Here is a 27,467-nt window from a genome sequence, read left to right on the forward strand (position 1 = left end):
AATGATGTATCATTCCTTATTTATTTTGGATTTTCTTTTATATTTTTCAGGGAAACTTGATAGCTTTTAAAATATTGTATCTTCTTAGATTTATTTCTAGTTTGTTGTTTTTTTTCATATTATGAATGAAATTTTAAAATTCTATTTTTAATTGGTTTTGCTGTGTGTAGGGTATTTGGCCATGTTAATAAACTTTCCTTTAAGTCTCAGTTTTTCAGTTGATTTCTTGTATTTTTTAAGTAATCATTTCATGCATTGTTGATAGTTTTTCCCATCAAGCATCCCTCTTACTCTTTTTTCCTGCTTTTTGGCATTTGCTAGGATCACTGCTCAAAGTTAAATACTCTTGACTGTTAGCGAGAATGAATGCTTGAGTTTTACCGTTGCTCGTGATTATTCTGAATTGATTTAAATGTGTTTCCACATGTGACAGTGGTGGTTAATTGATATATTAATGTTTAAATTTGTAATTGTTTTGTAATTAAAAAAATAAATAAACAATATTTGTATAAATCCAAACATTTAAAGGTTAGTTTAGGAAGTGGTATTAGGGGTTTCAGAGCCTTGTTTTCTTGCTAAATCGAAGAAGAAAATTTATGCAGAGGATGATTTTTAAATTTTTATTTGAATATATAATTTAGTTTATTAAGTATCCATAGGCTAGAGTTGTGATTCAGTGGTAGAACACTTGCCTGGTATGTGTGAGGTACTGGGTTTGATTCTCAGCACCACATATAAACATATAAATAAATAAAGATACATCAATAACTAATAAAATATTTTAAAAATAAAGTAACAAGCTTTCAGTAAAAATTAAAATTCTAATAAAAATGTGGTTTTAAGGACCAGCATGGTGGTGCACGCCTGTAATCTCAGTGACTTGGGAGGCTGAGGCAAGAGGATCCAAAATTCAAAGCCAGCCTCAGCAATGGCAAGGTACTAAGCAACTCAGTGAGACCCTATCTCTAAATAAAAATACAAAATAGGGCTGGGGATGTGGCTCAGTGGTCAAGTCCCCCTGAGTTAAATTTCCAGGACCAAAAAAAAAAAAAAAAAAATCTAGTTTTAGAAAGTCTAAGTCTAATTTTTTGGGGGGGTGGGGTACCAGGGATTGAACTCAGGAGCCCTGGACCACTGAGACACATACCCAGCCCTATTTTGTATTTCATTTAGAGATAGAGTCTCACTGAGTTGCCTAGCGCCTCACCTTTGCTGAAGCTGTCTTTGAACTTGGGATCCTTCTGCCTCAGCCTACCAAGTGGCTGTGATTACAGGAATGCACCACTGTACCCAGCTCTAATTCTATTTGAACTGATGATATCAGTTTATATATATACTGATGATATGATTCACATTTTTATTATTGAACTATTAGAGCATCTGAATCTGTTCATCCATTATTTAGAAATTTTCTGAAAATAATTTAGGGTTTCCCTCTCAAAATTCTTAAAGCAAGTCTCTAAAAGTAATAATAATAATAATAAAAGAAGTGAAGAGGAGATGGTACAGCTGGACCATTCCCAGTTGGGCTGAAGAGTATTTGATTAAGGTTCTTTTCTCTCCCTCTGTTCCTTGGGTCAAGATAAGAAGAGGTGAGAATAGGAAAGTCAGTATCATGTTTCTGTTAGAAATCATGATCTAAATTACAAGTTTGTTATCTTGAGGTCTTTCAAATCTACAAGGAATATTAATCCTGTTGCCAAACTACAGATCACCTTCCCTGTAAATATTTAAATGTAACTTTTATGTTATTAGTTAATGTAACACTTGTGGTTTTAACAAACAAAATGTAAATGTTATATTCACATTTTCCCTCAACAATTCTTATGATTCTTATACAGTTTAATTGTTGAGGGAAAAAATATGAATATAACAAACATTTACATTTTGTTTGTTAAAACCACAGGTCTTATATTAACTAATAAGATAAAAGTTTCATTTAAATATTTACAGGGAAGGTGTTGTATGTGTTGGAGAATAGATGTCATAGCAAAGCATTGGGGGAGTTAAGACAGAAATACAGTAGTCCTATTTTCTTCCAAAGAGGACCATAATTTCTATTTCCTATGCTAGGCTTTTTAAAAAATCTTTTTTAAAAGAACCCAGTGTTGTTTATTCTTTTTATTATAGATTCTTTTTAGTTATACATGACAAAAGAATCCATTTTTACATAATTATACAAACATGAATATATCTTGTTCTAATGCAGATCCTAGTACCTCTCCTACTTCTTCCCTCCCCCACCCTCCTGCTCCCTTCCTTCTACTGAACTTTCTGCCATTTACCCATAGTTAATTTCTTAATTAATGTCTTGTGGATGTACAAGTTGGTGAGCTTCACTGTAGTGTATTCATATATGTGCATAGGAAAGGTTTTAGGATTTTTTGCTTTATTGTTTTCTCAAAAGATTATTAAAACCCTTCCTATTCAAGGAGATGAGTTCCCTCTTATTCAAGCAGAAACAATTTTGGTGTTGTTTTCCTCCTTTTTGAGATTTGGGATTGCCATGAAAAGTAATGAAATCAGCTCTTCTTATGTATAACATTTCCTAGGATGACATGACTCAAGTTTTGAATAGAAATGCAAGGTTCTGTTTTGAATTCTTTACCCTTTTTGGATTATAGCACTGGGAAATCAGGATCAGAGTGCTTTCTTCATAACTAGAAGTGTATAAAACTTTAACAGGAATTTAAAGTTGCCTTTATCATTATTGAATGAATCATACTTTCTTATGCGACTTTTAATCTGTGATGCTATAACCAAAGGGAACATGTTTCCAGGGTAGATGCTGACAATAAAAAGTAATTATAGGTTTTCTTGCATTGTTACATATTTTAGTATATTTCTTATTTTCTTTCTTGAAATGAAAAGTTCTAATTCTAATTCACTGTAAGTTCCTTAGACTTTTTTTTTCCATTTCTGGAAAAATACATCAGAATTCAGTAGCCTGCTGTTTAAAGTTATCATGAAGGCTGGCCAGGAGGGTGGGGGAATAGTCAATGGTAAAGTGCCTGCATAGCAAGCTCAAGGCCCTTGGTTCAATCCCTAGGACTTCAAATATAAATAGATAAAAGTTTGTTTTAAATAAAATTATCATAAGTAGTGAATTATATTGCCTTTGGAAAAGGAGCGATTTAATTCAGCTATAAAATTTAAATAGACAATATTAATCTTTATCATGTTAGTTTATGAATGCCTACCATTATTTTTTGTAGTTTTCATTATAATTAAATTTTATAGCTATAGATTATCAAAGTTAGCATTTACTTATAACATTTGCAAAGTATTACAGAAAATACCTCTTAGTTTGTGGCTATTCAAGACGATTTTAAAGGTAAGTTTTTTTGGTTCCTCTCTCAAGTTGATTTATAGCTGTCTTTAGTGTAGGCCTCCATAGTAGGCAGTGGCAGTATATTTATATATATGCAAATCTTGTATCCCTCGGGGTCTTTTCTTTGAAATTCACCAATGGAGAAATTTAGGATTCAATTGAAATAAAATCTCTGCTAAAAGATTGTTTGCACAGCTGCTTTCAGGCAGTGACCAAAGTCTCATAGGAGAGTGAGTCAGTGCACGCTTGTGAGGCTAAGCTCAGAATTTTCTTGAGTAGTACTTTACAAAATATAAAGTCATTACATGTGTTGTGTCTTTGTCCTTATCCCAATCTCCTCACATTCTTTTTCTTTTCTTTTTGTTTCCTTTCCCTAGAAGAAGAGTTATTTATTCTTTATGTCTTATGGAGATCATTTTTAAGTTTTATTTTTTTCTTCTTATATGATGAACCCAGTGATCATAGAATTATTTTATGTCAAATAGTTTTTAAATTCTAAGACCTGATCAAACCTGAAGCCCATGAATCTCTTCTTCTTTTATAAACTCCTGTTTATGAAACTAAGTTTTTGAGCAGTAATTTAATCAGGAGATTCATAAGAACATTAAGCTCCATTAACTGTTGGACTGCCAACAATACGAATATAGTATTAAATTATGACTTGGACTTTGTAAATGTCATTGAAAAGTTAATTCTTAAATTCCTGGCAAGCAATTTTAGTCTGCTAAGAAACAGATGTTATGGAGGTTCATTTGTGACTGGAGAAGCAATATTGCCTCTCTGGTAAGAACTGAGTGTAAGAGGTTTCTTGTTTTGTTTTGTTTTGTTTTTTAATGTGGGTCTGTCAAATTGTTTCTCTGACACTGCATTAGCCAAGATTCTGATATCTGCCCCACCCCATTCTGATTCATACGCATTTCCACATATTTTTTTCCTCCTTCCTTTCTGATTTTTAGGCATTTTCTATTCTGGCCTACTTGTAGGAATTTGTATTCCAGAGGGAACCAAGGGAAAGATTACTGATATCTTCAGGTTTCATTGTCCAGTGGACATTGATTATTGTAGAATGCTATTATGCTGAAGGAGAATGAACAGAGAGGAATTATAAAAAGTATTAAAAGACTCATATTTTTGGAGCTCTTTGAAAAATGCTTTATGATGAGGAACATTAATTCCTATTGTTTGTGGTTTCTTTTCCTTTTTTTTTATAAAGAACTTCCACTGTATTTTTTTAAATTAGTGATAACAATATTGTGAAGGATGAGAGTAATTGTTGCTAAATTAGGTTGGTGAATTTCTCCTCAGACTTCACTTTTTGGAAAATTAGGAGGTTTTCTGAATAACTATTCTTAAAACATGCAATTAGGGATTTATTCAAATAAACATCATTAGAATTAGTTTGGAATAGCTTTTTTTCTCTTCACAACTTGTCTAGATTACAACATAAGAAATTTGTTTCTTTGTGGTCTATAAATTTATGACAAATATTTGCTGATTCTTGGAGATATATATATATATATATTGGGACTGTCCAAAAAGGGCATTACTAGATATTTAGAAATATAAATCCAATTAGTGTGAAGTGTTTTTTCAGTACTCATTATTGTTATTTCATAGTAACCTCATCACTTTTTGGAAAAAATCAATTATATTTTTGCTTTGGACAAGCCTTGATGTAGTAATGTTCATTGTTATTTTAGAGCATGTTAGAAATACAAATCTCAGACCCCATCCCAGACTGACTGAATCAAAATCTACAGTTTAATCAGATCACTAGATGTTTTGTATGCACATAAAATTTGAGAAAATATGGAAAACTAACATTGTTTTGAGTTATTAAAATTATTTTGAGGATATCTTATGAATGCTAGGGGAAAATAAGGCTTTCAAAATAGCACATTTTTCTTGGTCAAGGAGAATTTATATCATAGATTAATAAAAAATGTTTGACTATTAATTTGTGTAATATTACTTCTTGATACTGATACATGAAGCAAAAAATATAAAATTGAATATGATCACTTATTTTTTGGCAACCTGTCAGAAATGGCTGTGAGTTAGATGTTTGATTCTTTTTATCCTGATCATAAGTCCTTACATGTGATAAAAGGCAAGCATTTATAGCTTTATTTTAATTTTAGAATTCAGTTTAGTTGATAGTTTAGTAATTAAATGGCAAGTACATGTTGACTAAAAATTAAATGCGACCTAATAGTTTAAAAACTGTTTTAGAGTCACCAAAATTATAAAACACAGACAGGTTTTTAGGTGTGTGCATGTGTGTGCGTGTGCTTGACTGTATGAAATTATTGAGTTGGTAATAATGCTGACATTCACTATAGTTGATTTGAAATGATGAATAAGATTTGTTTTGTATTAGGGAAGGATCATAGGAGATGTATTTAGATTAAGTTTTATAATGGATGGGGCTGTTTGTTTCTTCAGTTGTTTTTATGCTAGAACTTTCTTTTGTGGAAATTATTTCAGAATTAGAGAGCTGTGTATGTCTGAATTAAAATGGTTGATTGTAATTACTAAAGGCAGTTTTTACCTCTGTGTTAATATGCTGCTTTTCTAGAATCATCATTTTCAAAGATGTTTCTACCTGTTACCACAGTTTTCTGTTGATTGCAATTTCTTACTTAGCAGACCATGGGTATAGCACTAAAGAATGCATGAAACAGGTTCTACTTGTACATTATCGAAAATAGTAAGGGAAATTGTAAATAGGCACAGAGGAATAAACTGGCTAAAGAAAGGACATGCTTGGAAAAAGCAGTATCCTTTAACAATATAGCTGAAATAACTGATCAAGTGAAGGTGCCAAGTGAGAAGATTAGTTTCTGCCAATGATTACATTTTCTTTGAGAGGAGTCACAGATTACTGTTCTACATGTTGAAGACAGAGAAAGTTTTTCAAAATGCAGTCTTAATTGTATTCTGCTGGCCTTTTTTTTATTTAATGCCTCATATTCTTCATCTTGTTCCTACTTCTGGGTCTTTGCTATTTCTGGGGTCTAATGCCCTTTCCTCTGTCATTGTCTAGTTGACTCCTTTTCATCTCTAGACCCGAATTCTTCCTATACATTTCCTTCAATTATATCATTGCCCTTGATGCTTCTTTGTATTCAATTAGAAAGAAAAATTATATTTCTGTTAGAGAAATATAATTACATATAAGCATAGCATTAGTAATCAGATATGAAATAATGACAGCTTTGGCTTTGTAGCAAATTTAGGCTAATTAAGGTTAATCTGCCAGTTGATTAGTATATTTTTATTATGGTAAAATATACATAATATAAAATCTGCCATTTATTCACTTTTTTATATTGTAAAATATGCATAATATCAGATATACTATCCTATTCATTTCAGAATTTTTTAAATTTAGCAAAACCAAAACTATACATATTAAACAACTCCCTATTCCTCTTTATTTAGTTCCTGGTAACCCCCATTCTACTTTTTGTTTATATAAACTTGATTGCTATATATACCTCTTATAAGTGGAATCATACTGTATTTGTCTTTTTGTAAATGAACTATTTCATCTAGTATGTCCTCAAGATTCATCCATATTACAATATGTATCACTACTTCCTTTCATTTTAAGTTTGAATTAAAAGGTTTTTGTGTATACAACATATTTTCTTTATCCATTCATACATCAGTGTACACTTGGGTTGCATCCACCTTTTGCCTATTGTAAATAATGCTGTTATATAATATGGGTGTATAAATATCTTTTCAAATCTCTGCATTCAGTTCTTTTGAGTATAGAGCTAGAAATGAAAATGCTAGATTCTATGGTAATCCTGATATTTTTTGAGGAATTGCCAAACCATTTTACATAGTGACTGTGACATTTTACATTCCTAGTAAAACTATAAAGGATTTCAGTTTCTCCCTGTATTTATCAACTTTGTGTTCATTTTTGATAGAAACCAACCTAATGGGTATAAGGTAACACCTTATTGTGGCTTTCATTTTGCATTTCCTTGATGGTTATTGATGTTGTGCATTTTTAATGTGTTTATTGGCTGTATGTATTCTTTGGAGAAATATCTATTTAAGTTCTTTGCCCATTTTAAACCAATTTTTGTTGTTGCAGTTGTTGAGAGTTGTAGGATTGTTTATGTATTCTGGAAATTAATCCTGTATCAGATATATGATTTGCAAATATTTTCTCTTTTGCATAGTTTGCCCTTTCATCCTGCTTATAGGGTTCTTTGATACACAAAAATTTTTTAATTGTAATAAATTGAATGTATCTGTTTTTTCTCATGTTGCCTGTGATTTTTACTTCATATTTTTTGAAAATCTATAAATATGCTTTTCAAAATAGGTATGGCAATGAATTCTTCCACTTTCATCATATTAAATGAAAGTATAGTATGTGCCTCCACAATATTTTAGGCACATATTGATAAACTAATTTTCAAAAGATACTTCAAATAGAGCTCATTTTTTCATTTGTTACCATTATAAAAAGAGAAACCTTACTAGCTCTTTTTTTCCTGTGGAAAATAGCTGTTTTATAGGTTATAACATGTTTCAAGACTGCAAATATAAAAATTTTCTACATGATAACCAGCTATTTTTGCATGTATAATGCAAAAATATATTTAAATATAATGTGTTATATTTTAAAATATATATTTTTATTTTAAAAAAATATATTTTAGCTTTGCTATAAGGAACAGTCCAGTGATAACTTGTAGATATGTTATCAAAAGGGTTTATTGAAGATGGTATTCATTTTAGCACATAAGAAATTCTTCCCGTGAGAAATCCTTTTGCTGACTTTAGGGTCAAGAATGGATAGATTTCTCTGAGAAACTGGCCTGTTTTTATCTAACTGTGAATGTTTTAAGCTGTATATGATCCCATATCTCTATTCGCATTCACTGTTAGACAATTTAAAGTTTATGTTCTAGATCCTGTTCTAGCTTCTTCTGCCCATTAGTAAGTCTACTATTCTTCTTTGTTATGGATTTTTTGTATTATTTTAATTTTGACTCCCAACGTATGACTAACCATGTTTCTCTTAACCATATTTTTCTTACATACTTTTACTTTGCATTAGTCTGCTGAATTTTGTGTGTCTATGTGACACTCAAATGTCTTTTGGTACAAAGCATGATTTAATATTTATTTTAAACCACGTCTTCAAGGTTTTAAATGGAAAATAGAAAAAAATATTTTTGATGTAATGACTTTTGGTATAGTCCATATGATCAATATAGAGGTATGGAAGCAATCCTTTCTACCTCTGCCCCACTTCCAATTCAGTGCAGTCTTTAAAAGCAGTAAGTTGGAATCAGAGTCAGATAAACTTGGCTTTAGACATTGACTTACCGTTTATAAACTGGAATCCTGGGCATGGTCCCTAAATTCAGTTATCTGTAAAGTAATGATAATGACATGCAATTCATAAAATTGTTTTAAGGATTAAATGAGAAAATATTTCTAATGTTCTTAGAATAGTGCTTGGCACACAGTGAGCACAAAAAATAAATAGAAGATGTTACTGCTACTCAGCAACAATGCTTCCATTTGGAAATAACAAAACTATTGAAAGCTTACCAGAGTAATTGAGGACAGACCCAGAAGAAAATTGTCCTTCCTTTTTCTATTTTATTGGGTTTTCTTGAGAATTCTTGTGAAAACAAATTGTATACAACTTGCTGTAGAGCTACTACTTGCTCGTTGGAGGGTAACTGTGAAGGATGGCATTGAAAAATATAAAGAAGAGGAGTTTCTCAGGTCAGCATATACTGTATTGGCTTCAGTTATCTAAGAACTATTTGTGGTATTTTTCCTTTCATTCATTTGAATGCAGCCTCTGATTGAATGCCAGTCAGTACCCTAACTGTATTCAATTTATCAGTGTCTGCTGGCATGAAATTTAGTCCTTGGTAGTTTAAAAGAATTTTTCTACATGCGAAGCCTTCACTTTCTTATTTCTCAATCCCTCTTCATCCCCATATGCTGCTTGGCTTCTTTTTCCATTATTTGATACTATTCTGGCTTAAAGAACTAATAATCTCCCTTCAGAGTGTTTTTAGTCCTTATGTTACTGGGATGCTGTGCTTCATTTAACACTTGTCTCACTAGCACAATACCTTGGACCCCTCTGATTGATTTTTGTTCTCATTCTTAGTTGTTCCTTTGCCATCCCTCAAGTTTTGTGGCCCACCATATACTGTCTCCAGAAAATTCCATCCATTTATGTTTTCACTGCCATCACTACTTTCCTTAATATTTCAAAATATAGTGATCATTTTGTGTGCCTGACTTGGCCTCTAAGTAGTGCATCCTTTAGGTCTGTGTTAGATTTACTATTCTGTCTCCAGCATACATGATGGTGCCTTACACTTAGTTATCTTTTCCCTTCTTTTTGACCACAGAGTTTTCCCTTTAAAATAAAAATTCTGCCTTGCCCCATGATACTATAATTAGTACTGTTTACTCACACATTCAACATATATTTGTAATGTTACCAGTGTACTTTTTTTTTTTTGCTTTATAACTATCTCACTGAACCCTCACACAAGTCCATAAAGTTCTCATAATCTAATCAGACACATGAAAGGCCTCATCTTCTTAAAATCATAATCTACCTACATCTGCACCCATCTTCTCCTTTACTACATTTTTATTAAAGATAATGGTTCTTGCCTACATTTAAATATCTTCAACTCTCTAACATATTTTTGTTTTATTACAATTTTAATGGTGTCAACTCTAACATCTTAAAGAAAAAGCAGACATTTGGTAACAAATTCTCCAGGTATTCTCTTATTACTCTTTCTGTTACATAGCCTGACTGCTTTGAAGACTCCTCTGCTCATGCAGTGCTGTCTTATTGCCATCACTGTGAAAACAGTTTTCATAAATGTCACTGCTGATCTTCATGTTACTATATCTAGTGATATAATTTCATCACTCACAAATATACACATGCCAATGGAGAATGAAAGAAAAGGATGATAGTAAATAGTGAGGCCACAAAGTAACTCCAGTTATTTTGAGGAAATTTGAGAATATAGTAAGGGCATATGTGACTTGGTACTAGACTCTATCAGAACCCAGACTGATTTTATATCTGACTTTTTTCCTCTTTCAATGGCTATAGAATCTCTCAGTAATGGGAATTTACTTCTTGGTACATCTCTTCTAACCCCATAATTTTTTCCCTCTACTTGCTTATAATTTCTACTTTCTCAAAATTTAAGCTAGACTATAGTCCATTATGGCTTCATCTTTCTTCTTAATATAATCAAGACCACTTAGTCTGTGCTAATTGCATAATTTCCTTAGTATTCCTTACCCAAAATTCTAGAAAATTAATCCTGTTATTCTAGTTTATCATTTGTGCCAGGCCATTTCATAGGTGACTTAAGTTAACTCAATCTCTCAATCATTTGTGAATTGCTCTAAGTATTCTTGAGAAAGATGGCTTCAAGAGAGTAAAATCTAATAAGGGTACTTACTTTTAGACTTTGATAAAATCCAAATGATAATGGATCAAGGAGTGCATTGCAGGCGAGGAAATAAAAATAAACAACCTGGGTCTGAAGAGAATGATTGATGGAGAACAAAACAGACTCAAGGAAATCAAAGAAAGGTTTTTTGTTTTGTTTTGTTTTTTAAGATGATAGGTGTTTGAATATAGAAGGCATATATAGGAATATGATGAAGGGGCTACTACTACTATTGTTATTTTTTTCTGAAGCTCACATAAAGGTTGAGAAAGGTATATGATTAAATAGTACAAAGTCAAAATGAACTTAACATGTGGTATAGTAGTAATTAACAGTTGTATTTCCTCCTGCCCCACAATTTTTTTGAGTCAACTGTTTTTCATTTGGGCCTTCCATACTTTTATGTTGTAGGTCTTGATGACTGTTTGCAGCAGTATATTAAGAACTTTGAGAGGGAGAAGATCAGTGGGGACCAGCTGCTACGCATTACACATCAGGAGCTAGAAGATCTGGGAGTCAGCCGCATTGGCCATCAGGAACTGATCTTGGAAGCAGTTGACCTTTTGTGTGCACTGGTAAGGACATGAAACTGGTGGACAAAACCCTCATTTCTCTTTTTTTTCCTTTCATTTATTTCCTCTTTTTTCTTTTCTTCTTTTAATTTACATGAAAGTAGCAGGGAAAAGAATCCCTTAATTCTCAACCAACTAGGTGTGGTATTTTCCTGCATCCTTGAATTGATTATATTAGTGCCAAATGACAACAAAGCTTATGACTCAATTGGTGTTATTAGCCACTTAAATTAGAGCTCACCAAGGAAGTTTTCACAGCAGAATTTTGGGCACACAATTGTGTATAAAGTCAAATTCCTTCTAAAAGCTTTTACTTTTTATTAGAAATACTAATTAATAGCATTTTGGAGAAGGTTTTAAATAATCAACTTATTTGAGTAGTTTTTACAAATAAATCCAATGAAAATTGAATATTGTACGTTATATGGTTACTTGCTTATATTAAAGAAGCAATGCATAGTTAGGCAAGAAAAATATCAATGTCAAAATAAGCTGCCTGGGCTGGGGATGTGGCTCAAGCAGTAGCGCACTCGCTTGGCATGTGTGCGGCCCGGGTTCGATCCTCAGCACCACATACAAAGATGTTGTGTCCGCCGAGAACTAAAAAAATAAGTAAATATTAAAAAAAAAATTCTTTCTCTTAAAAAAAAAATAAGCTGCCTGCAAGATTTTGATAGTACATTAGTTAGTCTGAGGGGAACAGAGTTTTTTTCTGGGAAGATAACACTAACCTGATTGGTTTTAAATTCTTCCCATTATTTGTTAGGGAGTCAGGAACTACATAGAGAAAACAATATGTTCAATGTAATGTGCTAACCTTGGTTTGTATCTTGGTTAAATCAATTACTAACTCTTAGGGACAAAAAAATTTAACTATAGCCATAGTTATTTTGTTTAAAATAGGGATAATAACTACCTTTTGGAGGTGATGTAAAAAGTAAATGAGATAATATCTATACAATGCCTAATTCAGTGCCTGGCATTCCATGCTCATTCAATAAACAATAACTATTAGTGACATGGTGATGACTAATAATAAATGTGTAGATAATTAAGCACAATTCAAGAATCAATTATTACACTTATCACTATGTTGCCAGTTATGAATTGAGACCTTGTTTCTGTCCTCTTGAAAAGCGTAATTGAGGAATATGAAAGACAAATAATCAGTAGTGGTTTGGCGTGTGTGTTCTAAAAATAAAGTTCGTTTCTTTTGACAAGTGGCTCCTGAATTGTGCCCAGCCAGACTGCGGCAATTACTACAATAGAAATATAAGCTAAATATGGGAGCATAGAAGATTAAATAACTGCCTTTGACTAAGATGTATGGGTGTATATTGCAAAAAAATGATATTGAAGCAACCTAATGGAGGATTAATATGTACTTAATAGGCAGAGGAAGAAATGGAATGGCATTCCAGGTAGATAAAACAACACAAAACAGATACAAAGAATGAAGAACATACAGAGTGAAGTTTTCAAAATAGATGGGAAACAATAGCTGAAAATAGACTTTAAAATAGAATGGAGCTAAACTAAAATGGCTTAATATTTTTGCTTCCTAGTATGGCCATTGGAGCACCATCCAAGGATAATCAAATACTTGATTTAAAATTGTAATTGATCATAGTCGAAAAACTGGAATCGAATAGGAGAACAATTAGGGAATATTTGAAATAATTTACATAGGCATTGAGTAGGGCATGGACTAAATAAGCACGTGCAACTAACTGAAGTAGAGAAGATCTCATGAGTGGGGGGGTCAGATAAAGGAAGGAGAAAGAATCCATCTTTCATAACTACAGAGAGATGATTTTACAGTAGTAAAGATAGGCAGTGGCATCAAGAGTAGATTTAGTGGGAACATAAACTGAGATTTGGATTTGTTGACTTTGAGGTATCTCTGCGTTATAAAGAAAGGAATATCATTACACAATGAAACATACTAATTTGAAGCTGAAAAGTGTTTGAAGATACAAACTGGTAAATTTCATTGATATGAGGATTAAATTCATATAAAAGCAATTACCTAGAGAAGATCTCTAGAACCTAAAAACAAGAGATACAGTTTGAAACTTGGGATGGGATGGAAGGAGAGGGTTATAGTGACTAGAAACGCATGAAGACAACTACAAGAGTTGTCACAAAACAAATAAGAGTGTTATTTTTATTAAAAGGCTTCAATAATGTCATCAAACACCACCAAATCCAATAGGATAAGCAAGGGTAAAAGACCTGACTGAAAACATTTGCCAAAGAGTGGACTGAAACCAGATTGAATTGCACCTCCCAACTTCTTACTTTCACTGTCATTTTCTCAAAGAGATGTTCATTGATTACTTTAACTCTTTACCTGGTCTAAAATAATCTTCCCTTGCCCCTGCTATTCTTTCTCTTAAGCAACAATTCATTTTTAAATTATGTATTTATAGGTGTTTATCATATCTTCTTCCACTAAACCATAAGCTATTTGAGAAAAGTGACATATGCTCATTGATCATGTATTATGTAGCACTAATGATACAGCATTAATAATTTTTGAAAATGGCAATGCAGGAGTCTTGGCACATGATAATTTAGGGACATTTTTGTTTACTGAGATAACCTAAATTCAGATAATACTATGCACTTGCACTCTATCAGAATCAGGTTTCAGAAATCATGTAAAAGGATAATACTCAGGGTAAGATAATGGACCATAGTATTTTTAGCAGACTAGTCTCCAAATTTGAGCCAGAGTAGCCTTGAAGGTATGATAAAAGTGGGCTAGAGATGTATATGTCATCTGTCAGTTCCCTATTTGTCATATCTTATATAGCAGTAATAATTGCCTCTTTCAGAACTCTTATGAAATTGTGGTAAATTCATTCATATGCTGAGTTTTAATCTCCACAATTTTGGGTTTAAGCACAACATAGTGTTGCATCATTTGAATACTTCATTGGGTGGTTGAGTTCTTCTGGAAGTTAACACAGGAAAAGAAATCAAAAGACTAAATTCCTTTTATTTCTGTGTTTAAATTATATTTCATGCCCAAAACATTTCATGCCCAAACAATGCTAACAATGAGAATACAAAGATGAAAAACATAGTCTGTACTCCTACGATATATGTATATAATCCATTAAGAAGGACAACAGTCGTTGATAGTACATAGTTTTTTAAAAAATCCCAGAGAAGGAAAGTGAGAAATACTGTTCAAAATGTAGGTGAAATTCGCATTGGTCTTGCAGAATGAGTAGACATTTGATGAACAAAGTAGTTATATAGGCAGAAGAAATAGCATGTGTAAAGACAGAATTGTGAAAGAATATGGAGTGGTAAGAGGAAAATGAGAATATTGATTTGGCTGGAGCAGAATAGGGAAGTGATTAGAAAAAAAGGCCCTTGTAAACCTTGTATCACATTATAATTCTTTGCTTAAATTCTGTAGTACTCCAGTTTATAGTGGGCTCTTCCAAGACAGATAAGTTTGTCCATCTCATGGTTTTTTTCTTCCCCTTTTTGCCCAATGAGTAGCACATAAATGATGTTGAATTAATGTTATCTTACTAAATGAAACTCTTAGCCTTTCTTCAGAGAACTGTAATTTTTTTCTTGCCTACATAAGTCTTTGACTCTGAAGTTTCAGTTCCTACTATAAGAGAGAAAAATGACCACATTACTTTTGTTTCTTCAAGCTATGCTATATTCTCATCTGCTCTGTTTGATGTTAGTTATGATGGAGAATAAATGTTATGGCAGCTGATAAAAATTAAAGGCTTATTTTGTCATCTGTTCATTCATGCAACATATATTTATTAAACAGCAACTATATTGTTTGCACCATATTATTCCAGAAAGAAGTGTGCTATTTATGATTTGGAGGTGTATTAACTCTTTGAAGCTATTATGCTACTATTTAGTATACTTAAACAATGAACAAATAATATTAACCAAAGAAGTAAAAGCATAAAATATAGTTTAATATATGACCCTTAATATGTATTCTGACAGCATACCTTTTATTGGAAACTATAAGTGAATAGTTTATGACAAGAAAGAATAGTTTTAATTTCATTTTTCATATACTTTTCATATAATAGTCATTTTGCATTAAAAATATGACATTTTCAATTGCTAGGATTTGTTTCTTTGCAACATGATTGTTTGGTTCATTCATCTCAAAACAATTTATTTTTATTAAAAAATTCGTTAAGCCTTTTAAGACTCACTCAATTTATAAAGAAGTTATTATAAACCTAAACACCTGCTGCATTATATATTCAAATTAAGAACTCTGAGTAAAATGCCATCAACATTCTAAAAAATGTGGTACCAATTTTGAATATTTTTATTAATGGTGAAAATTTGCTGCTAGTGAGTATTTAGATAACATGGTTTTCTAAATTGTTAAATATATTCCTCTATTTCTTTATTTCACACATAAGCTTTTACATGCATATAATTGAAAGAGAAGACCAGTTTGAACTTAGCACCATTTACATTGAGACTGACTACACTGGCTGTGTTGAATGAGTTCTGAATCAGAACCAGTTCCGGGCACACAGTTATTGGCCAAATATATGAACACATAGGTATATATAGAAGAAACAAAGCAGCCAAGTACATTTTAGGTCCATGCTTCGTTTTCTTGAGGTAGTTCTTTCTATACTAATAGTAATGCCCCATTTTCTCATGCATGTCCAATAAAAAGAAAATGTATGATGTTTATTCATCATAAACCTCCATTTTGAAAATGTTAAGGCAGTACTTCTCATCTCCATCTCTGTGGCAAAGAACCTGTTTTTTAGGTTTTTATTTATTGAAGGTAGATGCAAATTTGTTTTTTATTTAAATGATACATAAAAACACAAACTATACATAATAATGGGGTACCATGTGATGTTTCAATATATGAATTATTTAAATGAGGTTAAACATGTCTATCTTCTTAGTCATCTATCATTTCTTTGTTATTAATTAATTTATTTTAATTAGGTATATATGACAGCAGAATGCATTTTGATTCATTGTATACAATTGCAGCACAACTTTTCATTTCTCTGGTTATTCACGATGTAGCGTCTCATCATATGTGCAGTCATACAGGTATTTAGGGTAATGATGTCCATCTCATTTCATCATCTTTCCTGCCAACATACCCCCTTCCCATCCACTTCCTCCCCTTTACCCCATCAAAGTTCCTCCATTTTTCCTATGCCTCCTCCATTATGGATTAGCATCCACTTATCAGAGAGAACATTTGGCCTTTGGTTTTGGGGATTGGCTTACTTTGCTTAGCTTGATATTCTTCAACTCCATCCATTTACTACAAATGACATAATTTTATTCTCCTTTAATGCTGAGTAATATTCCATTGTGTGTGTGTGTGTGTCTGTGTGTGTGTGTATCAAGAATTAATAAATGGGATGGACTCAAACTAAAAAGCTTCTTAGCAAAAGAAACAATCAATGTGGTGAAGAAAGAGCCTACATTTTGGGAGTAAATTTTTGCCATACATACGTCAGATAGAGCACTAATATCCAGGATATATAAAGAACTCAAAATATTTAGCACCAAAAAAATCAAACAACCCAATCAGTAAATAGTCTAAGGAGCTGAACAGACATTTCTCAAAAGAAGATATACATTCGATCAACAAATATATGAAAAAAATTCAATACCTCTAGCAATTAGAGAAATGCAAATCAAAGCTACTCTTAAGATTTCATCTCACTCCAGTTAGAAAGGTAGTTATCAAGAATACAGACAACAATAAATACTTTTCAGTATGTGGGGGAAAAGGCATACTCATACATTGCTGGTGGGACTGCAAATTGGTGCCCCCAATCTGGAAAGCAGTATGGAGATTCCTTGGAAAACTTGGATGGAACCACCATTTGACCCAGATATCCCACTCCTTGGTTTATACCCAGAGACCTTAAAAACAGCATACTACAGGGACACAGCCACATCAATGTTTATAGCAGCACCACAATAGCTAAATTGTGGAACTAACCCAGATATTCTTCAGTAGTTGAATGGATAGGGAAACTTTGGTACACACACAGACACACACACACAATGGAATATTACTCAACATTAAAAGAGAATGAAATAATGCCATTTACAAATGGATGGAGTTAGCGACTATAATGCTAAGTGAAGTGAGCCAATCCCAAAATATCAAAAGCTGAATGTTTTGTTGGATATGAGGATGCTGGCTCATAAGGTGTTGGGGAGGGAGTGTGGGAGTAGTGGAGGAACTTTAGATAGGACAAAGGGGAGGGAGGGGAAGGGAGGGGGCATGGGGGTAGGAAAGACAGTGGAATGAGGTAGACATCATTACCTTAAATACATGTATGAAGACACGAATAGTGTAAAATACTTTGTGTTCAACCAGTGACTTGAAAAATTGTGCTCTATATGTGTAATATGAAATGAATTGCATTCTGCTGTCATATATAACATATTAGAATAAATAAATTATTTTATTTAAAAAATAATGTTCTTTTACTTGCATAAGCCAAATCTTTTAACTTGAGAGAAGAATATTGCGATTTGAATTGAGAGTGACTATTTAATATAGTACATTTTCTTTTAAAAAACAAGTCTATGACCCCAAAAAGAATATTCTTTTTTATTTTCTATTAGAGATTTATAATTATACATAGTAGATAGGTTCATCCCAACAAACTCATATGGAATTTTGGTTCATGCCTCTCATTTGATCTTCCCATTTTCTATCTGGTCCTCTCTCTACTTCCCCATTCTCCTTCCTCTATTCTATTAGACTTCCTGTTGCTCATTTATTTATTTATATCTGATTAGTTTTTTATTTATACATAAAGGTTAAATTCCCTGTGGTATATTTATGTATTTAACATGATTTTTTAAAGAATTCGTTCTAAATTGTGTCCCCTTTTCCCCTCTCTCCATTCTGCCTCTTGATCTCCTTCTCCTACATTATTGTCTTTCCTTTATCTTTATGATATCCTATCCTTTCCTTTCCTTTTATTGTACTTTAGCTTCTGAAAATGAGAGAAAACATACCACCTTTGAGTTTCTGAGTTTGCCTTAATTCATGTAACATGAGATTCTCCATTTTCATTCACTTACCAGGAAATGCCATAATTTCATTCTTTATAACTGAGTAGAACTCCATTTTTTGTGTGTGTATATACATACATATAATTCACAATTTTTTAATCCATTCATCTGTTAATGGGTACCTGGGTTGATTCCATAATTTAGCTATATTGAATTATACTGCTGTAAATATTGAGGTGACTGTTTTATAATATGCTGATTTTCACTCTTTGGGTAAAATTTCAAGGAGTGGGATAGCTGGGTCATGTGGTATTCCATCCCTAGTGTTTTGGGGAATCTCCATATTGCTTTCCAGAGTGATTGTACTAGTGTATAAGTGTACCCCTTTCCCAGAACCACACCGGTATTTATTATCATTTGTATTCTTGATCATTGACATTATGACTGAAGTAAAATGAAATCAAAGTGTAGTTTTGATTTGCATTTTACTGATTGCTGGACATGATTAACATTTTTTCATATATTTGTTGACCTTTTGTATTTCTTCTTTTGAGAAGTTTCTGTTTAGTTCTTTTACCCACTTGGTTATTGATTTATTTGTTTTATTATCATGAAGATTTTGGAGGTAACATACCTAATAATTTGATATTTAATGTTTATGCATGAAAGCCTTCCTCTTTTTTCTCTTTTTTTCCCCACTAAGTTCTCTTTTGTTAGTTTATCCTAGGAAAATAACCCATTAAATTTCACATAAAGTAGGTATCCCCTGGTTGTTGACTAAGACATTTTAATTAATTGGACTATTGCTTCCCTTTTCTATTCTTTGTCTTCCACTTTTCTTCAGTTGTTGTGGCTATCCTTCTCAGAACAGGAGAATATTGATGCTAAAGAATTTGGTTGATATATCCCCTCGCAGGTAGTTTGGTGACTTACATTTCTAACTGTCTGGTTTAAGTACTGAGCTCTTTAAGCCTCACTTTCCTTAACTGTGAAAGGAGGATAAGTCAGACAATCTCTTTGACCCAAGTAAATTCTAATACTATTGGGGCTTTATGATTTTTTATACTTTTAATTTTACATGACATGCATACTGCTATGCGTTTGATTAAGGTTATCCTTTGATTGATCTCATTAACTGCCTTTTCTTAGGGGTGTTTTACAACTTAAAGTTAGCTGCTTTAAATTTTAATTATAATTTATAAAAATTTTCCATACATTTATTTGAGGGAATTTGGTAATCTTTTTCTTCTTCAAGAGGGTAAAAAGACTTCTCATATTTGTGTTTATTTATATAATCCCTTTCAACAATAATATACAGACAATATATTTAGCATGAATTAATAAATATCACTGAAAATTGAAAAGTGAGAACCAAGCAAAGAAGAATAAAAATACACTTACCAAAAATGTCACTGTGATTACTTTGGGTGTGCTTTGTAATTGACTGTGAGCTAGTGCAGCCATGAAAAAAGTAATAAAGATAGGTTTAGTTTCATACTTTATACTATAAAAGGAGAAAGTATATTATTTTCCTTGAAGAAGCCAAGTTTTCCTTGATATCATATTATAAAAGAGACTCCTTATGGGTCATTATGTAGAGGACATAGAAATAAATTATATATTATATGCAATATATTTCTGGCTTTTTTTTCCTTTTTTTATTGGTTGTTCAAAACATTACAAAGCTCTTGACATATCATATTTCATACATTAGATTCAAGTGGGTTATGAACTCCCATTTTTACCCCAAAAACAGATTGCAGAATCACATTGGTTACACATCCACATTTTTACATAATGCCCTATTAGTAACTGTTGTATTCTGCTACCTTTCCTATCCTCTACTATCCCCCCTCCCCTCCCCTCCCATCTTCTCTCTCTACCCCATTTACTGTAATTCATTTCTCTCCTTGTTTTTTTTCCCATTCCCCTCACAACCTCTTATATGTAATTTTGTATAACAATGAGGGTCTCCTTCCATTTCCATGCGATTTCCCTTTTCTCTCCCTTTCCCTCCCACCTCATGTCTCTGTTTAATGTTAATCTTTTCCTCCTGCTCTTCCTCCCTGCTCTGTTCTTAATTGCTCTCATTATATCAAAGAAGACATTTGGCATTTATTTTTTAGGGACTGGCTAGCTTCACTTAGCACGATCTGCTCTAATGCCATCCATTTCCCTGCAAATTCCATGATTTTGTCATTTTTTAGTGCAGAGTAATACTCCATTGTGTATAAATGCCACATTTTTTTTATCCATTCATCTATTGAAGGGCATCTGGGTTGGTTCCACAGTCTAGCTATTGTGAATTGTGCTGCTATGAACATCGATGTGGCAGTATCCCTGTAGTATGCTCTTTTAAGGTCTTCAGGGAATTTATTTTATTGTTTGTTTATGTTTATTTTCCTGACTTTGAAGAAACAGAATTTTTCCTAGTATCTATATTCATGACCTGCATACACTAACTGAATAGTCAGTAAAACAATAATTGTTTATAATAGTTAATTTCACATATAAATTGAACTTGTATTTGGATTTAAAAAATTAAACTCACAAATCTTTACAGTCTTGCTCTCTCAGGCACCATAGTTCTAAGATATAATGATCCATTATCCCATGTTCACATTAGTGCATAACACATTTTATTATAAGTCCTTTATCTGACATCTCCCCAAACCCTCACTTTTCTGTGGGCTTCAGTAGGCCAGGAATCCTATCTTATTCACTTGTAACACTAACACTAATCACATTGCCTGTGTAAAGTAAAGTACTCAATGCATATTTTAGTGAATAAGTAAAATACTGACTTTAAGAATATTTGTTATCTCTCTCTTTTATAATTCAGAATTATGGCTTGGAAACAGAAAATCTAAAAACCCTTTCTCACAAGTTGAATGCATCTGCCAAAAATCTACAGAACTTTATAACAGGAAGGAGAAGGAGTGGTCATTATGATGGAAGGACCAGCCGAAAATTGCCAAATGACTTTCTGACCTCTGTTGTGGATCTGATTGGAGCAGCCAAGAGTCTGCTTGCCTGGTTGGACAGGTAAAATCTTCCACTTGTTTCATAAATAACCCCTTCTTAGATACCAACTTGAATGTAATATTATTACATATTTTCTTTTGAAGGGATTGAATGGGTAGAAGGGGTACCAAACAATAGATGTCTGATATGGCTCATTGCATTATAGGAGTATCACCAAGTAGATATTAATCTTTTGTAAAATTGTATATCTAAATAAGTAGCCAATCAAACATTTATTTGTTTATTTACATTTTTGGTACTGGGAATTGAACACAAGGGTGCTAATATTGAGCCATATTCCCAGCCCTTTTTAATATTCTATTTAGCGACAGAGTCTCATTAACTTGCTGAGACTGGCTTTGAACTTGAGATCCTTTTGCCTCAGCCTACTGAACCACTGGGATTATAGGCATACACTACTGTGTCTGGCTTCCCATCAATAATTTATCTCTAACAACTAAAGAATACTTTTGCTATTTTTAAACAAAAGTCATTATTTAGCTATCATAACAAAGTTTAAAGTATTATTTTGTCTCCTTATTTTCTTTATTCTTTATATTAGTCATGTTTAAAAAGTGACAATTGGTATTTTCTATATTGTTTTAAATGTGTAAGTAGATACTGACACTTTAATAGCATGCATTATGTGTTTCCTTACCCTTGCATTTATTTATCTTCTGTTATTATTCATGTTGCTCTTTTTTGGAGTATTGTAAATGCACTTTTAGACATTGTTTTTAGTTTAGTTAATTTTAGTTTGCCTTGGAACGCATAAAATAGCATAAATTTTTGGTAATATGAAATGAAAAAGATTAGATTAAAATTGTACATTTGGATAAATGTAATGGTAAAGCATATTACAGCTGTTTTCTTTAAGAAATAAGCAAGCTCTTTACTTTCATTTTTGACATTTTTTGTAAGGAGTATGTACTGTGTTATACTGGTTGATTAATCAAATTTTTTAATGAACTTTGTCTTTTATAAGAAACTGATAACAAACAAATTTACCAGAATGATTTTCTTGAATAAATGTCAGTAGGATGTACATACATGCACACATATACATATCAGTGTTACATTTTGGCTTTTTGAAAACCAACTATATTAAAATTAAAGTCTGTATTTTTAAGGTAAAAACTAAGAAACATTTTGGTTAATTTACAGCTGTTTCCTTTAAGAAATAAGCAAGCTCTTTACTTTCATTTTTGACATTTTTGTAAGGAGTAAGTACTGTGTTATACTGGTTGATTAATCAAGTTTTTAATGAACTTTGTCTTTTATAAGAAACTGATAACAAACAAATTTACCAGAATGATTTTCTTGAATAAATGTCAGTAGGATGTACATACATGCACACATATACAGATCAGTGTTACATTTTGGCTTTTTGAAAACCAACTATATTAAAATTAAAGTCTGTATTTTTAAGGTAAAAACTAAGAAACATTTTGGTTAATTTTAATTGTCTAAATTTATATGTATACATATATAAACATAATATAAAGTGATGATCCTAAATTCAACCTAAGTACTAAGCTGTGTTAACTAACTTTTTGATGTTTAATAGAATATTTCTTTGCATTATAATATCATTAAAATTTAATTCTCACAATTATCTAAATCATATTGATCCATCATTAAAAGTAATTGCATTTTAAATAAGTGCATTTCAAATGTTATTACTAATGGTTAGTAAATAAAATGCAGCTTATTCCTTAAATAATATAACACAGGATTTTTTGAGAGGCTTCTCAATAATCAGAAAGCTTAAAGAGCATATTGATTTTAGTTATATCTTCTTTTACAATCACCTGCCATATAATTGCAAATTTGCCCAGACTTGATATTTCTATTTAGTAAATTCTTTTATGTTTTCTTTTTACTCTGTTAGGTAGATTGTTAGAATGATTATAGAATATTTTTACTTCTTATTAACAGATGACTATTTATAAAACCATAGTGCATTTTAACATTATAGAAGTCTCTGAGACTTTATTGTGTTATTAATTTTATGCTGGTGTTATTTTTATCATCTAATAAGATGATCTTGGTAAATATTAATTCTAATACTTGTACAAAGACATATAGGTATGCCTACAAATACACCCCACATATAGCAGTCTATGGATCAATCAATGGTGTTTTGTGTCTATTTTATAAGAGAAATAGTGACCAAAAGCCTGAAGGAAATAATTTAGGTTGCCTATTTGGCCTCTATTGCTGCAAAGATTCTCACAATGCATATTTTCTCTTATATCATACCATAGTTCTCAATTAAATCAATAAAATCATTTGACATTTTTACTATAAATATGAAATAAGTACTTGAAAAAAATAAAGGAAAATTGAGTTAACTTTAAAATCTTCTATTGAGTCTTTTGTAAATTTAAAAAAGAAGCTGAACTTTTATTTTTAAGATCTTTCACAGTAAAGTTCAGCTCCAGGCTGTCTTGTCTTAATGATGGTGCTTTAACAGCTTAAATTAAGAAAAGAAAAAGGAAAAGCTGAAGGAGAAAAACAAAATAAAGAAACAAAATTCTTTGCCATGCATTTGTACTTTATGGAAAAGGCAATGGGGAGCTGCTTAGGGTTTTTGTTGCATTCCTATCTGTAAATTTTAAAAGTGACTTGGGCTTCATGCTGGAAAATATTAGAGAAGAGTAAACTATAAGAAGGGAAACCAGTTAGAAGGCTTTTTTAAAATTATTTTTTAGGAATTAATCATGTTGCTACTATTGATGGTGATACTAATGTTAACTTTGGTGATGACAATATCTGTGGGGCACAGATACCTCCAGACACACTCTGTTTGGTCAAAACAAGCCAAAAAAAAGGATGTCTTCGTTTGCATATAGGAAAAACTAGAAATTTGGGAGGTTAAATCCAAAACCCAATTGTCAGTAAATGAAGGAGCCAGGAGTCACTTCTGAGAGTCTAACTACAGAAATTTATTCATTCTACTGCTTTTGGTTGAGATTTTAAATTTGAAAAGCAGTGAAAAGAATGGAAGAAAGAGTTATTTATGCAGATAAATAATACCCAGTGACAAGTAAAATCTAGAGAGTAAGAGAAAGGAAGATATTGGAATAAATAAGTTATCTGAGTTAACTGACTCAGTGGATGGTGGCATTCTTATCAAAACAGAAAGGTTTAAGGGTAATGTAAGAATAGATTCTACTTATCCTGCTCAGTTTTCTAAAATACTTAAAGCTTCTAATAATTTATAGGACTTACTTTTAGGTATTATGCTTATGGTTTCATCTATCTACTCTTTTATATATGCTTTAAGAGAGCAGAGATTTTTCATCTGCTTTGTTTATTGATATCACAATTATCTAGAAGAATTCCTAGTGTATATTGTCTATATATATATATAATTTTTGTTGGTACCAGGAATTGAATCAGGGGCACTTAACCACAGAGCGACATCCCCAGCCCTTTTTTTTTATTTTTATTTTGAGAAAGGGTTTCACTAAGTTGCTCAGAGGCTCCCTAAATTGCAGAGGCTGGCTTTGAACTTGCAATCCTCCTGCCTCTGCCTCCTGAGCCATTGGGATCACAGGCATGCACCACCCCAGCTTCCAAAAATATTTTTGAATCAATGGAGAGAGAAGTTGAGAATGGAATCAGTAAAGCAAGGACAGTGAAGAGTTTGAAGGACTATCCAAACTTATATATAATAAATCCGATCTGATGACTGGGGAATAAAGACTTCTAAGGAAAAAAAGAAAGTTGTCAATAGGTTCAGATATTGAGAGATTAAGTAGGGTAGGGAATCAAAGTGTTTGCTAGATTAAGGAAATCAGGATATGACTTTAGTTGGTTGGAAGTTAAGGTAAGTGAGAATTCTTGGAAAAAAATTCTATGAAATTATTTGTACTTCAGGATAGTTTTATAGAATACTAACTTCCCCTTTTCACTGATTTTTAATCTTTTAGATTAGAAAAAAGGAAAAACAAATTATCAGTGCCACTAATATATTGGGAAACATAACTTTGCTTTCTCTTCTTCCCTGGGTTGGATGAAGATCTATCTTAACTGCTCCTTGGCTTATATAAATTTTATAAGGTACTGAGATCATTTTAAATATAATAGAATTTTAGGGCTAGCATGTATGAGGCTCTGGGTTTGATCCCCAATATTGCAATAAATGATAAACAAATCAGTGACTGAAACAATTGAATAGAATTCTATCTATAACTGTGCCAGATGAAATATTTAGGCAATTTGTTTTCCCAACAAGTGGTATAGACTTTTAGTAGACATTGTTAGCATGCATGTGTTTAAATTATATTTTTATTCCTTTTAAAGAAGCAAAATATTTTCTAGGTAGCTACAGGAGTGCCAGCTAATACTCCACACATCTTCTTGTTTCAGTGTATCTTGTAATGTTTATACAGAAAACAAAACACTCCAACTAAATGCTACAAAAAGAAACAAAAGAACAGTGTTCTCCATGACTGTTATTGTGAATCCCCCAAATACATTGTGATGTGGTATAAAAAAGCAGAGGACTGAGAAAGAACTGAGTCTCAGCTCTGCCTCTAGCTCTTGGTAATAACCCCTAGCCTCTGTATTTTTATTTTCTTTTTAGAATAAGGATGAAAGATTTGCAGAATTTGAAGTTCACTTCTAAATACGAATGTTTTATAATTGATTGATCTTGTTAACCAAAGCCAAATGAGTGATATTTCCAAATTATTTTCCTTTGTGTAATATTAAAGAATAAACACTTAAAAATTGTTTCTGACTTTTAGAATTGTGATTTAAGTGCCTGCCTACCTCTTCTCTAAAATATTTAGTTAATATTTTTTATTTATTTCATCTTAAGTTCTAGAAATAATCTACCGTAATATTTTCTTTATGTAAAGTTACAGTACATCTTGTCTTTTAATTTGTTTTCTTTTGAAACTTAAAATTAAATATTTAGTTATAAAATTTCCATACAAATAATGCCGACCAAAATTTCTTACTATTTTGGTTTGTGAGTGTAGATTTGACTGAATTTGGGAGTTATTAAATGGCCGCTGCAATTGAATTTTGCCAAGTATTTGATATTTAACTTTAGTTTACTCTTTTGGTATGCAACATAGTATATAATTCGCTAGTTGAAGAATAAAATTTTATCTGTTTATTATGACTATTTTGATGTTGAACAACTGTTTTTGCTTTTAAAGAGTGGTGATTTTTGGCATTAAGAAATTTGTTATTTATGACATTTTGGAGAGAACTTGCATGCACAACAATATGATTTAGGTTTATTGCAGTTTTATTTTATGTTGCTTAAAGGGAAAGAAATGAAACGAGTAGGTAAAAGTCTTTAATTTTAAATACTCTATTAGATACTTTATCATATGTATCAACTTTTTGAATTCTCAAAAAGCCGATATCATTATAACCATCTTACATATGAACTTAAAGTTGTTCATGTAGTATGAAAATTATACTTTGAATTTGTCTTTGTCTCACACTAAGACTGTTATTCATCCTCCCTCATATTCCATTGACATGCTAACTATATGTTTGAACTCATTCTTGAGTATATTGAGGAAGGAATTCTTGGGAAAGGAAAGGAGCAATAAACACTTATTTGAAGTGTGGTGTTTCTTGTAAAAGCTAAACAAGACTACCACTTTTCTGGTTTTTGCCTCAATGCCTCAAATTTCTATGTAGAATTATATTTATAGAAAATATTTATTTTCTTGTATAGAAAATGTTTATTTTCTATAAATATAATAGACTTTAAGTATGAAGTTTATTCTTTTCTCTCATTTTTAGCATTATTACCTAATTCTAATTGTTTGTAAAATATCATGCAAGATCATTCTTTTTCAAAGGAATCAATGAGATGTCTTTTGATACTGAAAAACTTACACACGTTTTAAGGCATGGAAATTAGGATGCTATGAAAAATTCACAAAACCACAAATTTATTGGTGTTTCCTTTTAATGAGGTTTATTTTCAAAGACCAAATTCTTGAATTTCTCAAATAATATTTTTAAAAAATCAGGTTTTCT

The 27,467-nt window shown here is 31.7% G+C and overlaps 1 protein-coding gene across 4 annotated transcripts in view; it reads left to right on the top strand.

Annotated features, from left to right (window-relative positions):
- Cnksr2 (connector enhancer of kinase suppressor of Ras 2) overlaps window positions 1-27,467 on the top strand; it is a 256,176-nt gene that overhangs the window by 26,890 nt on the left and 201,819 nt on the right. For all 4 annotated transcript variants that reach the window (XM_077107065.1, XM_077107066.1, XM_077107067.1 and 1 more), the window contains exons 2-3: window positions 11,233-11,396; window positions 21,268-21,470. In XM_077107065.1, the coding sequence (XP_076963180.1) occupies window positions 11,233-11,396; window positions 21,268-21,470 (367 nt within the window). The remainder of the gene's footprint in view (window positions 1-11,232; window positions 11,397-21,267; window positions 21,471-27,467) is intronic.

This window comes from Callospermophilus lateralis, chromosome X, assembly GCF_048772815.1.
Source record: "Callospermophilus lateralis isolate mCalLat2 chromosome X, mCalLat2.hap1, whole genome shotgun sequence".
Lineage (NCBI taxonomy): Eukaryota > Metazoa > Chordata > Mammalia > Rodentia > Sciuridae > Callospermophilus > Callospermophilus lateralis.